The sequence below is a fragment of the Bufo bufo genome, chromosome 3, assembly GCF_905171765.1.
Source record: "Bufo bufo chromosome 3, aBufBuf1.1, whole genome shotgun sequence".
NCBI lineage: Eukaryota > Metazoa > Chordata > Amphibia > Anura > Bufonidae > Bufo > Bufo bufo.
Genome location: NC_053391.1, coordinates 131271412 through 131285798, shown reverse-complemented (window position 1 = coordinate 131285798; position 14387 = coordinate 131271412). Strand labels below are relative to the sequence as shown.

General features: G+C 44.2%; 1 protein-coding gene across 3 annotated transcripts in view; it reads right to left on the bottom strand.

The window, feature by feature from the left end:
• Positions 1-14387, bottom strand: part of SMTNL2 (smoothelin like 2) — a 137418-nt gene that overhangs the window by 46273 nt on the left and 76758 nt on the right. For 2 of the 3 annotated variants that reach the window (XM_040423584.1, XM_040423582.1), the window contains exons 4-5: positions 4277-4342; positions 2227-2296 (exon numbers count right to left, since the gene is read on the bottom strand). In XM_040423584.1, the coding sequence (XP_040279518.1) occupies positions 2227-2296; positions 4277-4342 (136 nt within the window). The remainder of the gene's footprint in view (positions 1-2226; positions 2297-4276; positions 4343-14387) is intronic. The other variant, XM_040423583.1, reaches the window with a different exon arrangement.

Here is a 14387-nt window from a genome sequence, read left to right as displayed (position 1 = left end):
CACAGTCGGTTTTTGATCAGTGATTTCCATCAGTAAGGGCTCATGCAGACACCCGTATGGCTGTAAACAGCAAGTCCGCAATCTACAGGCACCAGCCGTGTGCACTCCATATCACAGATGCGGACCTATTGACTTGAATAAGTCTGCAATCCGCAAGATACAGAGCAGTGGCATGGATCGGAAGCCCACAGAAGCACTACAAAGCGCTTCCGTAGGATTTTGGTCCATGCTCCTGCACCGCAAAAAAAAAATTGAACCCATCCACTTCAATGGCCCATCTGCACCCATATATCCCCCCCCCCCCAAAAAAATTTTTTTTTATTATAAAATAGAACATGTCCTATTCATGTCTGTTTTGTGGACAAGGATAGGACATTTGTGAAGAAGTTAAAAAAATGGCTGAAGGCTCTCGGCTGGTGTCCTTGTTTTGCCGATCTGCAAAAACGGCTACAAGCTGTAATGCCTACTTTCTTTGCCAATACTGTGGTACTTGTGGAGAGGTCAGGTTTGAGCGATAACCCCCTGTCCATGCCCCTAAAGCCCTAGTGGCTGCCTCCTGCATGCAGTTCAAAAAGTGACATACTGTAGTGCATTACCTCCCTGTATGGTTTATTTGTACCATATTGCATGCCTTTTTTCTACCTTTAGGCTGGATTTACCCGTGCAGTATTTTCAGCAGTTTTTTAAAGAAAAAAAATGAATTTAAGTGGTTGTCAATTACTTTTATATTGATGGCCCATCAGATTGTCAGGGGACCGACTCCCTGCACCTCCAGCAATCAGCTGTTCTGGAGTAGCTCTATGCAGCTCTGTCCATTGTTTAGTGGACAGAGCTGGCTACTGCAGCACATCTTCCACGAATGATCAGCTGATCATCGAGAGTGCCATGAGTCAGACCCCCACTGATCTGATATTGAAGGACTATCCGGAGGATGTCATCAATATTTAACTCCTCGAAAACCCCTTTAATACAAAAGGAAAAAAAAGAGAAGTATTAGTCTTTTCTTTTACTTTTCATAAACGTGGATTTACACTGCAGATTATCAGGGATGACCAATCATACAAATGCTTATTCACGACAATCTGCCGGTATAAAGGTGCCTCAGATGCACCTGATGAAGGAGGTGAAACAATTCATTAGGTGAAACAATCTTTCATGTGGACACCTAAATCATAGTTTCTGGGCAGCAGATCGTGCTGTGTAAACAGGGATCTGCTACCCAGAAACAATGACTCTGTATGAGGATAACAGATGGCAGTAGTGATCTATCATCCCCATACAGCGGAGGGGATCACTGCATGTAAATCCAGCGCTTCACTTCCACTGATGACTAGGCAGTTGTCGGGAAGAGACGCTTCCTTTCTGACAATCGCCTGCGCCATCGCGCATGTAAATCTTCCTTAAGATCCACTACCGTGTTTGTCTCACAAAAACTGTCTGTATGATTCCATCCTTCTGAGAGAGTTTTAAGATATGTGTATTTTTAAGTACAAGTCACTAACAAGTCATTGAGTCATCCAAGAAGATCCCATTACCTGGAACCCTCATGACTAGGGAATCATTTAACTTACGTTCATGTGCAATAGGCCTAATTGTGATGTGTAGCCAATGATGCTGGGGCTACACGACAATCTGAGCTGGGACACTTTATGGCACAACCAAAAATCGCTGTGTTACAGTGCAACCCAAAAAAATTGAAAAGGGTCACAGAACGTTTCGAAAGCTGCCACGACCGCAACACCAGAAAATCTATTTCTGCTGGATTTTTTTGCGATTCCAGGGTCACTCGAGGTTGTAAGTTGTATTGCGACCCCGGTCATTTTCATGGATGCACTACAACACAGCAATCCTTAGTTGTGCAATGGGTGTTTCGGCCAAGATCACCATGCAGCCTTATTGTGGCTACTACTGGTGAAACAAGTGCTTTCAACAAGTTTCACCTGTAGAAGTCACATTGCAAAACTGCAACGATGTCTCTGGTGGTAGGAAAAATATTCTGTACTAGAGTCTTGAATTATAGTAGCTAAGCAGGGAATATTGTCAAATGGTAACCGAGATGCACAGAATATATTGTTGCATTTTCCCTCGGTCATATTTACTTTAAAATATTGTACCCCCAATGTTAGCTTCCATTAACGAAAACATAAGTAAAAAGCTATTTTTCTGACACAACATCCTCCATCTGAAGAAAACGCATAGTAAAAACACATGAGCAAGATCACCTACCTTTCAGAGATTATTGAGGAGTTTGAAACACTGTAACTCTGTGTGGATTTTGTAGAGGATATGTTTTTTTCTGGCAAAAGAACAAAATAATCATGAAGGTGTTAATCAAATGTAAAAAAAAAAAAAGAAAAAAAAAAGAAGAATTACGCATAATGAAAAAAAAAAAAACAACTTAATTTAATGAGCAACAATAACCATCAAGTTATATAGAAAACGTAGCAACTACATATAGATTAATTTACTCACGTAAAGTTAGGCCGAATGCACACGGCCGTGAGCTGGATAATATTTTATCAGGGAGTTAAGGTATCCAATTCAATAATATATTATTTCAAGGAATCTGTCACCACGATCTTGGATCCTTGAGTAGAAATGCACATAGAGTTCTGATCGCCATTTTTCATTTTCCTACTGCCCCGATTCCCTAGCTATCAGCACTCAAACTTGTGCTGAAATATACAGTCCAGACTGCTGTGCTGTGCTAACATAACAGAGAGGACTCCTGTGTGGACACCCAGCGGTCCTGAATCCATTTTAATGCAGTTCTGAGCATTGTCAGTAGGGGAACGGGAGGCAGTAGGAATGTACTACTGCTGATAATGGTCCAACATTATCGTGACAGATTCACTTTAAAGAGGCTTTATCGCCAAGAATGGTTTTCTTTAAATGAAGGCCGCTAACAGACATCCAAAAGAGTTAAAGGGGTTGTCTCATCATAGACAATGGGGGCATATCGCTAGGATATGCCCCCATTGTCTTATAGGTGTGGGTCCCACCGATGGGACTCGCACCTATATAGAGAATAGAGCCTGAAAGTGAAGGAGGGAGCACTGCGCATGCGCAGCCGCCCTCTATTCATTTTCTATGGGGCCAGCAAAAATAGACGAGCGCTGGCTCGGCTATTTCCGTCGAGCCCAAAGAAGTGAATTGGAGTGGTGGCTGGTCAAGCGTGGTGAGAGCCGGCTTGGTGGTGGACGGACCGGAGTCCTCCAGCCACCACCTTGTGGGGCTCCGTACCCATTATAGGGGCAGGTCCCAGCGGTGGGACCCACACCTATAAGACAATGGGGGCATATCCTAGTGATATGCCCCCATTGTCTATGATGAGACAACCCCTTTAAGGTGACCATCCCACCAACTTGCTCTTTGGCTGCTTTTTAGCTTGGCTTTTAAGGCAGGACTGCGATCTGTGACTACACTTCAGCTACACTGCCTACAGGGATGTTAGGGTAGTCTGACACACGTCCGCCGTCTCATCATTACTTCAGGCACAGGCACTTCTCAGACTGAACTGCAGTTACACATCACAACTCTGCCCTAATGCAGCTCAGTTATAAAGATGATCTAATTTAAATCTGCCTTCTTGTTGACCAAACCTCCTTTCCACATAACATTTTTCATTGGGTTTCAAAAAATAAAATAAAAAAATGCTATGAGAAATGCTTGAGTCCTTTGCCCATTTTTTTTAAATGTTTTTTGGTGGCATTTTTTACATTTTTCTGGCATTCTTCAAGTCCTGTAGAGAAGGTGCCATAAACACAGTATAAACCCCAAACCAAAGATACTGAAAACAAAAATGGCGTGTTTGTAAACTTTTTAATAATTGGCTATAAACATTAAAAAGACATCTAGTCACAGAATTTAAATTTTTTTTAAAGCCCTGTTAAACTCTTAAACACCACAGAACGCTGTGTGTGAGTCATCTTGAGGTGGCTAGAAAAAAAAAAAACACTACATGTAAATGCATCACACGCCGTCAATGTTCTTTTCAGGCATGAATTACCACTGACACAAAACACACCATTACATCATAACTTATACCAGGTTGATATGAAAGAGGAGAAGGCTACTAAATGACAAGCACATGCAGACAAATTCCACCTTGCTGGGATTAGGAGTTGGAACTCCGATGCCTGCAGCGCAATAAAATCAGGTATCAACTGAGATCCTAATAGTTTATATTTAATGGCTATATTTCACATGTCATCAGATAATCCTCTGCCTTACGGCCCAGAGGGAATTAAGAGTTTAAGAAGTAACACAAGAAGACTCTCACCGGAGTTTGCCGTTACACCCATTGTCCTGACAATGCTGGCATTCCATGTCCTGACAGCACCTAGCAGTTACACAAAGCAGAGAGAGAGATATAATATAGTGTTAGATACTAATACTTCATCTTTACATTACCCAGGTCATCAGAAAGTATTCACAGTGATGTCATCCAAGCAACACCTGCTTCTCTGCAAGACTGTGCCAGTGGATCCGGGGGAAGGAATATGGAATTATCCGCTTTTTCGTAGCAGATTGCAAACGCTATTACAAGATGCTAACTGAACAAATCTCAAATCTCAATGCAATTTTCGACGGCCCTGAAAGCACTGCAGGCTATGCTAATATTGCAGAGAAAATCCCTGGAAATCGAATGGGGCTGAGCAGAGCAATATACTCGTCCCCAGGGTAGCCATGAATATTAGGACTCCCTGGAGAGAGCACTGGACAGAATGGATTCCAGCTCTGGAGCTGCTCAATAGTGTTGAGCGAACTTGTGTTTTCAAGTTCGGCGTACAAGGTTTGGGTTATCCAAGAATTCCGTTATGGATTCCGCTACCACGGAACATAACGGAATTCTATGACGGAATGCACCACGGAAGCTTATTCCGTATTGCATTCAGTCATAATCGAAGTCCATGGCCGGCACAGACTTCTATTATGACAGAATGCCTCTTATAGGCTTCCGTGGTGCATGCTGTCACAGAATTCCGTTATGGTCCGTGGTAGCGGTATCCATAACGGGATTCACAGATAACCCGAAACTTGTTTGCCGAACTTGAAAACACAAGTTCGCTCAACACCACTGCTCAATACAGATTTCTGTTTCTGGGCAGCAGATTGTGCTGTCTGTACAGTAATCTGCTGCCCACAAACAATCATTTACTTGCCTGCACAAATGACTTTCACCTGATGAACAAGTGTTTTGTTAGTTTATCAGGTGATTGGCTGCACCTTTAGATGGGCAGATTATTGGGAATGAGCTTTTGTAGGAAAATTTGTCCCCGATAATTTGCCTGGCAATCAGCCAGTGTAAACCCGCCATTACAAGCAGCCAGCAACTGACCACTGCAGCCTATCAGTAGCCTCGGTGGTCACCTGCTGTACGACTGCCATCACTATAAATTGATGGGAGCCATGATGGTACTAAAAATACCTAATGCTCTTGTGAAATTTTCATGATTCACTGCTATAACACGGGGGGGTTTGAATACATAACTTCTAAGGGTCCATTCACACGTCCGTATGTGTTTTGCGAATCTGCGTTTTGCGGACCGCACATCGCCGGCACTCTCATAAAAAAACCTTTTCTTTGCGGACAAGAATAGTACATGTTCTATTTTTTGTGTAACAGAAGTGCGGATCCGCAAATGCGGACAGCACATTCCGGCCCCATTGAAAATGAATGGGTCCGCACCTGTTCTGCAAAATTGAGGAACGGATGCGGACCCATTTTGCGGACGTCTAAATGGACCCTTAGTGTAGCTAGCTCCTACTTGTATGATATTGGTCTATTCTGCTGGCCTCACTCACCCTTTGGGTCACCAGATGGTCAGAAGTGGTTAGAAAAGTTCTACTTGTAAACAACGTAAATAAAGTTATAAACTGATGATACCAGCCTTACTTTCATACACAGAAAGACGTCAGACGCAAATGCTGGTTCACATACTCTATGCTGCTCTTGACAAGTCTGACATTTTAGGATAATAAACCACGTGATAGATACGTAGGTCTTTTCATCATAAGTGAGCCAACTTAGCGGAAAAGTTAGATTTTAATAAGCAGAAGCAAAATAGAATTCTTCTGTCTGTTAGTTCAACCAGTCAATTCTGCCGACAACTTCTCCAGAAGACAGGACACATGCTTTTGGGGTTCTCAAAACTACCATTGGGGAGCTAAGCTTAGGGTTCCTTTGCTGTTGTATTTTTTTTTCCTCAAGCATGGTCTATATAAGGAGCTTTATCTATTGGCTAAAACGCTATTATAGGGATTTAATACGGACGGCTTATCTTCGGGATCTGATCAGTTGGTGTCCGACACCCCACACATCTGCTGATGAACTGTAGCGCTGGCAGTCAGCGCTGTGAGCTACACAGCTCCATCCATTTCTGTACGGGACAGAGCTGATTACTGCAGCACTGCTCCCACTGAGGTAAATGGAGCAGTACTGCAGTTAGTAGCTGTGTCCACTACACAATGGACAGAGCTATCTAATTACCGCACCACCTTCTGGCACTGGGCTGTCAGACATCCAATGATCAGATACTGATGGCCTATCCTGATGACAGGTCAATATTAAACTACTGAAAATACCTTTATGAAAATTACATGATTTTGAAATGCAATTAATTTTTTTAACATTCTTTTAATTAAAGGGGTTGTCTCACCTCACACATTGGTGGCATATAGTTAGGATATGTCTCCAACGTCAGATAGATGTAGTCTCACCTCTGGGACAAGCACCTATCTCTAGAACGGAGCCCCCAAAATGAATAAGAGTGCACCATGCATGCGCGGCCGCGCTCCATTCATTTCTATAGGACCGACAAAAATAGCCGAGTGCTGGCTCAGCTATTTCCAGCAGTCCCAAGTAAATGGAGTTGTGGCCGTGCTTGCACTGTGCACTCCCCATTCATTTCTAGAAGTGGGACTAGCACCTATCTGACATTAGTGGCACATCCTAGCGATATGCCATCGATGTGTGAGATGACGCAACCCTCTAACATTACAAAATTTGATCCATGGGTAAATAAGTGCCCAAGAATCACATCTACATGGGTTGGTTGAAATAGCAGCCATTGTAAAGGGTGCACAAAGCAGAGGTAGTGGCTTTTGAATTAAGAAAGGCTTAGAAACTGACGTGGAGACAAGTTGTTGGTAGTCAGGGTATGATCTTAGAACGTGATGACTATGTGATGCTAACACCTGCATAAGGACACAGCCTAAAGGGGTTATCCAAGAGTCAGGACTATCCATAGGACTGGCCATCAATATTAGACTGGTTGAGGGTCTGACTATCAGCAACCCAGACAATCAGGTGTTTAAAGGGTCTGCTTCAGTATTTACCAGGCTCCGCACCACACATTTGGTAGCAGCTGTTGGTGGTATCACAGCTCAGCCTCATTCACTGAGTGAGCCGTAGTACTAGGCACAACTGCAATTAAAAGTACATTTGGTCCCTCGAGATTAGGGTTGTCACGATGCCAAAATTTTGATTCGATTTCGATACTATAAAAAAGTATTGCGATACTCGATACCATGCGGGAAAAAAAAAATAAACCCCCCAAAAAGCTGAGTGCATTCCGCATTTTATGGAATGTCCGGTAAAAGGCAAAGCCCGGTATCGAATCGATCCGGGTACAAAAGTATTGATAATTCGATACCGGGTGCAACCCTACTCGAGACACAATTTTTTTCATCATCTGATCCTCTTTCCTGGGCAAGTTGAAAGTAGACTCAACATACAATGCCTCAGACTCAGATCCAATCAACATGGCCATTTTTCTGGTAAAACGCCTGTATTGGTTGTGTAGTAGCTATTCTTTACAGTACATTTCGGTACTACATCACCTGTCCTGCCCTCTGTTTGTGCCAGGATGAGCTTGACCTTTGGATGTCAGGTGAGGGGGGCTCCATTTATACTCTATACTGTACAGGACTCTGAAGAAGCGGACATCCTCAAAGAAAGTTTTTAGGTCCCTTGATGGCCCCTTCCAACAGCTGTTGGGCAAAGCTACCAAAAGTTGTACCCCTCCCTCCCCCAAGGTTAGGCCATATTTTAAAGGCGTTGCCCCAAAAGAAAGGTTCTATATTTTTCAAACCAACACCTGGATCTGAAAACTTTTGTACTTGCACGTAATTAAGGACACTTCCCTTGAGCAGTCAGCTTGATATAAATCTAGCAGAGCAATGAACGTGGAGATCTCTGGATCCATGTGAGGTACAGGGCTGGTTCTAGCTTTGCTAGAAAGAGACTGCCATGTACAATATGATGTCGGATTTTCATTTTTTACATTAATCATTGGATAACCCCTTTAACCCCTTAAGGACGCAGGGCGTATCGGTACGCCCTATTTCCCGAGTCCTTAAGGACTCAGGGCGTACCGGTACGTCCTACCTTGAAATCGGCATTCCGGCGCCCCAGGGGTTAATCGGAACGGGATTTCGGCTGAAATCATTCAGCCGGCATCCCGTAACAATGCAGGGGGGGGGGTCATTTGACCCCCCCGCATCGACGATCGCAGAAAACCGCAGGTCAATTCAGACCTGCGGTTTTCTGCGTTTCCGGTCCATTCGGGTGTCCTGTGACCCGATGAACCGGAAAAAGACTGCGATCGGTGGCGTAATTTTACACCACCTATCGCAGTCCGAGGATTTGGAGAGGCGGTGCTGGCCCTGGTGCTGAACGCCGCTGTCCAGGGTGCTGATTGGAGCAGGGGAGAGAGGCGCGAGATTCAAACTTCCTGCGCTCCTCTCTCCCCTCCTCTTCCTGTCCAGCACCCTGACCGTGCAGCACCGTCCAGAACGAGCTCCTGTGTCCCCACAATCGGCATCCATCACCCTCCTGCACCCATCGCCACCCAGGTAGGTTAGGGTCAGTGAGGGAGAGGCACCGTTAGGCAGGGAAAGAAGGGAAAAGTTAGTTAGAAAAAAAAAAAAAAAAAACTTTTATTTCCAAACTTTCTTTGATCCATCCATCAGACCCCAGATCCCCCCCTGCCACTTGCCCCCCCCCCCCACCAGACCCCCACCCCACCCCACCCTCCTTCCCCACCACCAGCCCCCCCCCCTCCCCTGACCACCAGCCCCCTTACCACCACTTTTTTTTTTTCTGCGTGCGCTGACTGGCCGGCACTTTTTAGCGTCCGTCTAGTGTTAGCGCATCGCCCGCCCCACCACCCCACCGACCGCTGATCAGCGTTATACCGCTGATCAGCAAGTTTGAACTTTTTTTTTCCTAACACTTGCCCTTTCTTTTTTTGCCTTTTTTAGTACGCGAACACCCGTTGCCCCCACACACACGCACATATAATAAAGGTTTCCACACACGCACACATACACGCACACACACCCATGGCCCGCCGGATGTTCTCGGCCGAGGAGGCATACGCCCAGATTGCCTCCGACTCTGAGAGCCCCAGTGAGGATGAGGATGACCCCACGTTCCTTTTATCATCCGCATCCTCCTCATCATCATCTGATGACGATGAGCCACCAAGGCGGCGGAGACGCCGCCAGGCGGAGCCAGGGGCCCCACATGCTAGGGATCCTGTGGCCCACCCTAGTAAGAGCCGCCCTGGGGTTCGTACTGATTTCCCGGCCCACCAAATAAGTCCACCGGAGCCCCCTGCCGATGAACTTAGCTGGTGTCCCCCAGTGGACTTTGAGCCTGAGATTCCGGATTTTGCTGGCAATCCTGGAATCCAGATTCCCACAGTGGGGTTTACTGAAATAGACTATTTTAGTTTTTTTTTCAGTAACCCACTGGTGAATCTGATGGTGGAGCAGACGAATCTGTACGCCCAACAGTTCGTCGCTCAAAACCCAGGCTCATTTTTGGCTAGACCCGGTGGCTGGACGCCGGTCAGTGCAGCCGAGATGAGGACATTTTGGGGCCTCGTGCTGCATATGGGTCTAGTCCAAAAACCCAGTGTCAGGCAATACTGGAGTGGGGACGACCTATACCAGACCCCACTGTACAGTATGGTCATGACACGTCCCCGGTTTGAGGCCATCCGGAAATGTCTGCATTATTCCGATAATGCAGCATGTCCCCCCCAAAGTGATCCTGCCTATGACCGGCTGTACAAGATACGGCCGGTCATCGATCACTTTGGGGCCACATTTCAGCAGGCCTACGTACCTGGAAGGGAGGTCGCGGTTGATGAGTCTCTCGTTGCGTTCAAGGGGAGACTCAGTTTCCGCCAATATATTCCCACAAAGCGGGCGAGGTATGGGGTGAAGCTATACAAAATTTGAGAGAGTACCTCAGGGTACACTTACAAATTTCGTGTGTACGAGGGGCGAGATTCCCGGATTCAACCCCCAGAATGTCCCCCCACTCTGGGTGTTACCGGGAAACTCGTGTGGGACCTTATGTACCCACTGCTGGATAAGGGTTACCACTTGTACATGGACAACTTTTATACCAGCATTCCCTTGTTCAGGTCCCTTGCCGCCAGATCCACGTTCGCTTGTGGGACCGTGCGGAAAAATCAACGCGGCCTCCCTGCCTACCCCCTCCAGGTACCTATCCCCAGGGGTGAGACCCGTGCACTTACCAGTGGAAACCTGTTGCTGGTCAGGTATAAGGACAAGAGGGATGTCCTTATGCTGTCCACAATCCACGGTAACGGCATCACCCCAGTCCCTGTGCGAGGTACCGCGGCAACGGTCCTCAAGCCCGATTGTATCGTCGCCTACAATCGGTATATGGGAGGAGTTGATCTCTCGGATCAAGTCCTCAAGCCATATAACGCCATGCGCAAAACCCGGGCATGGTACAAAAAAGTTGCGGTCTACTTGGTGCAGGTTGCCATGTACAACTCTTTTGTACTATCCCGAAGCGCTGGCAGCACAGGGACATTCCTCCAATTCTATGAGGCAGTCCTCAAGGACCTGATCTTTTCGGACCGGGAAAGAGCAGGCCGGAGTACCTCGGGAATTGGAGGCGCCCGGATCGTCCCTGGCCAACACTTTCCAGGTGTGGTCCCCCATACTGGAAAGAAGGGACGAACCCAAAAAAAGTGCAGAGTGTGTCGCAGGAGGGGGATACGGAAGGACACCACCACTCAGTGCGACACTTGCCCCGATCATCCGGGCCTCTGCGTTATCGATTGCTTCAGGGAGTATCACACTTCCATGGAGTACTAAATTTTTATAATCCCCAACAGTCCACTAGAGAACATAAAAAACTATGGCTCTCAGACTTTGGAGACACGGAAACATTTTTTTTTTCCCCAAAAAATATTAGTTTTAGTGCAGGCATCCTCAAACTGCGGCCCTCCAGATGTTGTAAAACTATAACTCCCAGCATGCCCAGACAACCTACAGCCATCAGCAGGGCATGGTGGGAATTGTAGTTTTACAACATCTGGAGGGCCGCAGTTTTTAGGATGCCTGCTTAGTGTCTCCAAAGTCTGAGAACCATACATATTGGGCATCGTCGCGTGCGTAAAAGTCGTCGCTATAAAAATAACTTTTGCCCAAACGCCTCGGATGAACGGTGTTAAAAATATAAAATAAAAACGGTGCCAAAACACCCATTTTTGGGCAAAATTTCCATTTGAATCCCTTTTGCCGGTAATAAAGCAAGGGTTAACCGCCAAACAAAACTCAATATTTATGGCCCTGATTCTGTAGTTTGCAGAAACACCCCATATATGGTCGTAAATGGCTATATAGCCGCACGGCAGGGCATAGAACGAAGGGAACTCCATATGGTTTCTAGAAGGCAGATTTTGATGGACAGTTTTTTTTTTGACACCATGTCCCATTAGAAGCCCCCCTGATGTAGCCTAGACTAGAAACTCCAAAAAAGTGACCCCATCTAAGAAACTACACCCCTCAAGGTATTCAAAAGTTACTTTACAAACTATGTTAACCCTTTAGGTGTTCCACAAAACTAAATAGCGAATGTAGAAACAATTTTAGAATTTTTTTTTTTGTTACATTGCCTCAAAAAAGAGTAATATAGAGCAATCAAAAATCATATTTACCCCTAAAATAGTCCCAAAACAACAACCACCTTATCCCGTAGTTTCCTAGATGGGGTCACTTTTGTGGAGTTTCTACTCTAGGGGTGCATCAGGGGGTTTGAAAGGGTACATGGTGTAAATAAACCAGTCCAGCAAAATCTGCCTTCCAAAAACCATATGACGTTCCCCTTCTTCTATGTCCTGCCGTTTAGCCAAATAGTAGTTTACGACCACATATGGGGTGTTTCTGCAAACTACAGAATCGGGGCAACCCATTTTGAGTTTTGTTTGGCAGTTAACCCTTGTTTTACTCCTGGAAAAAATTGATTATTTTGGAAAATTTTCGAAAAAATAGAAATTTCAAAATTGTTTCTCCATCTGCCATCAACTCTTGTGGAACACCTAAAGGGTTAACAAAGTTTGTAAACCCAGTTTTGAATACCTTGAGGGGTGTACTTTCTTAGATGGAGTCACTTTTTTGAAATTTCTATTCTAGGGGTGCAACAGGGGGCTTCAAATGGGACATGGTATAAACAAAACCAGTCCTGCAAAATCTGCCTTCCAAAACCCATATGGTGTTCCCCTCCTTCTATGTGCTCCCGTTCGGCCAAACAGTAGTTTACGACCACATATGGGGTGTTTCTGCAAACTACAGAATCGGGGCAACCCATTTTGAGTTTTGTTTGGCAGTTAACCCTTGTTTTACTCCTGGAAAAAATTGATTATATTGGAAAATTATCCAAAAAATAGAAATTTCAAAATTGTTTCTCCATCTGCCATCAACTCTTGTGGAACACCTAAAGGGTTAACAAAGTTTGTAAACCCAGTTTTGAATACCTTGAGGGGTGTACTTTCTTAGATGGAGTCACTTTTTTGAAATTTCTATTCTAGGGGTGCAACAGGGGGCTTCAAATGGGACATGGTATAAACAAAACCAGTCCTGCAAAATCTGCCTTCCAAAACCCATATGGTGTTCCCCTCCTTCTATGTGCTCCCGTTCGGCCAAACAGTAGTTTACGACCACATATGGGGTGTTTCTGCAAACTACAGAATCGGGGCAACCCATTTTGAGTTTTGTTAGGCAGTTAACCCTTGTTTTACTACTGGAAAAAATTGATTATATTGGAAAATTTTCCAAAAAATATAAATTTCAAAATTGTTTCTCCATCTGCTATTAACTCTTGTGGAAGACCTAAAGGGTTAATAAAGTTTGAAAAAACAGTTTTGAATACCTTGAGGGGTGTAGTTTCTAGAATGGGGTCATTTTTGGGAGGTTTCTATTATCTAAGCCTCACAATATGACTTCAAACCTGAACTGGTCCATAAAAAGTGGGATTTTGAAGATTTCTGAAAATTTCAAAATTTGCTTCTAAACTTCTAAGCCTTGTAACATCCCCAAAAAATAAAATATCATTCCCAAAATGCTACAAACATGAAGTAGACATATGGGGAATGTAAAATCATCACAATTTTTGGGGGTATTACTATGTATTACAGAAGTAGAGAAACTGAAAGTTTGAAATTTGCTAATTTTTCAAAATTTTTGGTAAAAATTGTATTTTTTTATGCAAAAAAATTAACTTTTTTGACCCAATTTTAGCAGTGTCATGAAGTACAATATGTGACGAAAAAACAATCTCAGAACGGCCTGGGTAAGTCAAAGCGTTTTAAAGTTATCAGCACTTAAAGTGACAGTGGTCAGATTTGCAAAAAATGGCCAAGTCCTTAAGGTGAAATAGGGCCGAGTCCTTAAGGGGTTAAAGTTATATCATAACCACAAGAGCACCCACTTTAGCTTAAACTTCATGTACAAACTTTTTGGCCAGATTTTTTTCCCATGCATCATCTTTCGCTTTTCTCAGTAAAACCATATGGCCTTAGGCTATACAAACAACAGATCATTTTGGCACAGCGTAAAGCACAACATCTCACATCAATGAACTGTAGCAGCTCCACATTTGTTGAAGACCATTCAAATCTAACCTAATGACCTATCATTTTCACAGAATTATAAGTTACAGAAGCATTGTCTGCCGCTTGCTGAAAATAACATGGTTGATAATCTGAGCAATTATGTAGGATTTGCTCAATGATGTTTAACCAGCACTGATGGAAAACAAAGAGAGGTGCCAGCCCGAGGAAGCGAAAGATTGGAGCAAGCTATAATGAAAGATTTTCTACATGGAATGTAACAAAACATTAAGTCTGTAATGTAGGTAAAGCGGATTACTAAAAAAAAATAAAAAAAAAATTGGAAAGATACTTTTAAAATATGGAATAATTCAACAAAATTTTAGTTGGTGGTAACTTTAGAGTTAAATTTGCAATACAGCTAAAGTTATATACAAAATGTATAGACAGAAGTCTTGGGACACAAGTTTTATTCAGTCCTATTGCCACAGGTGTATAAAATCC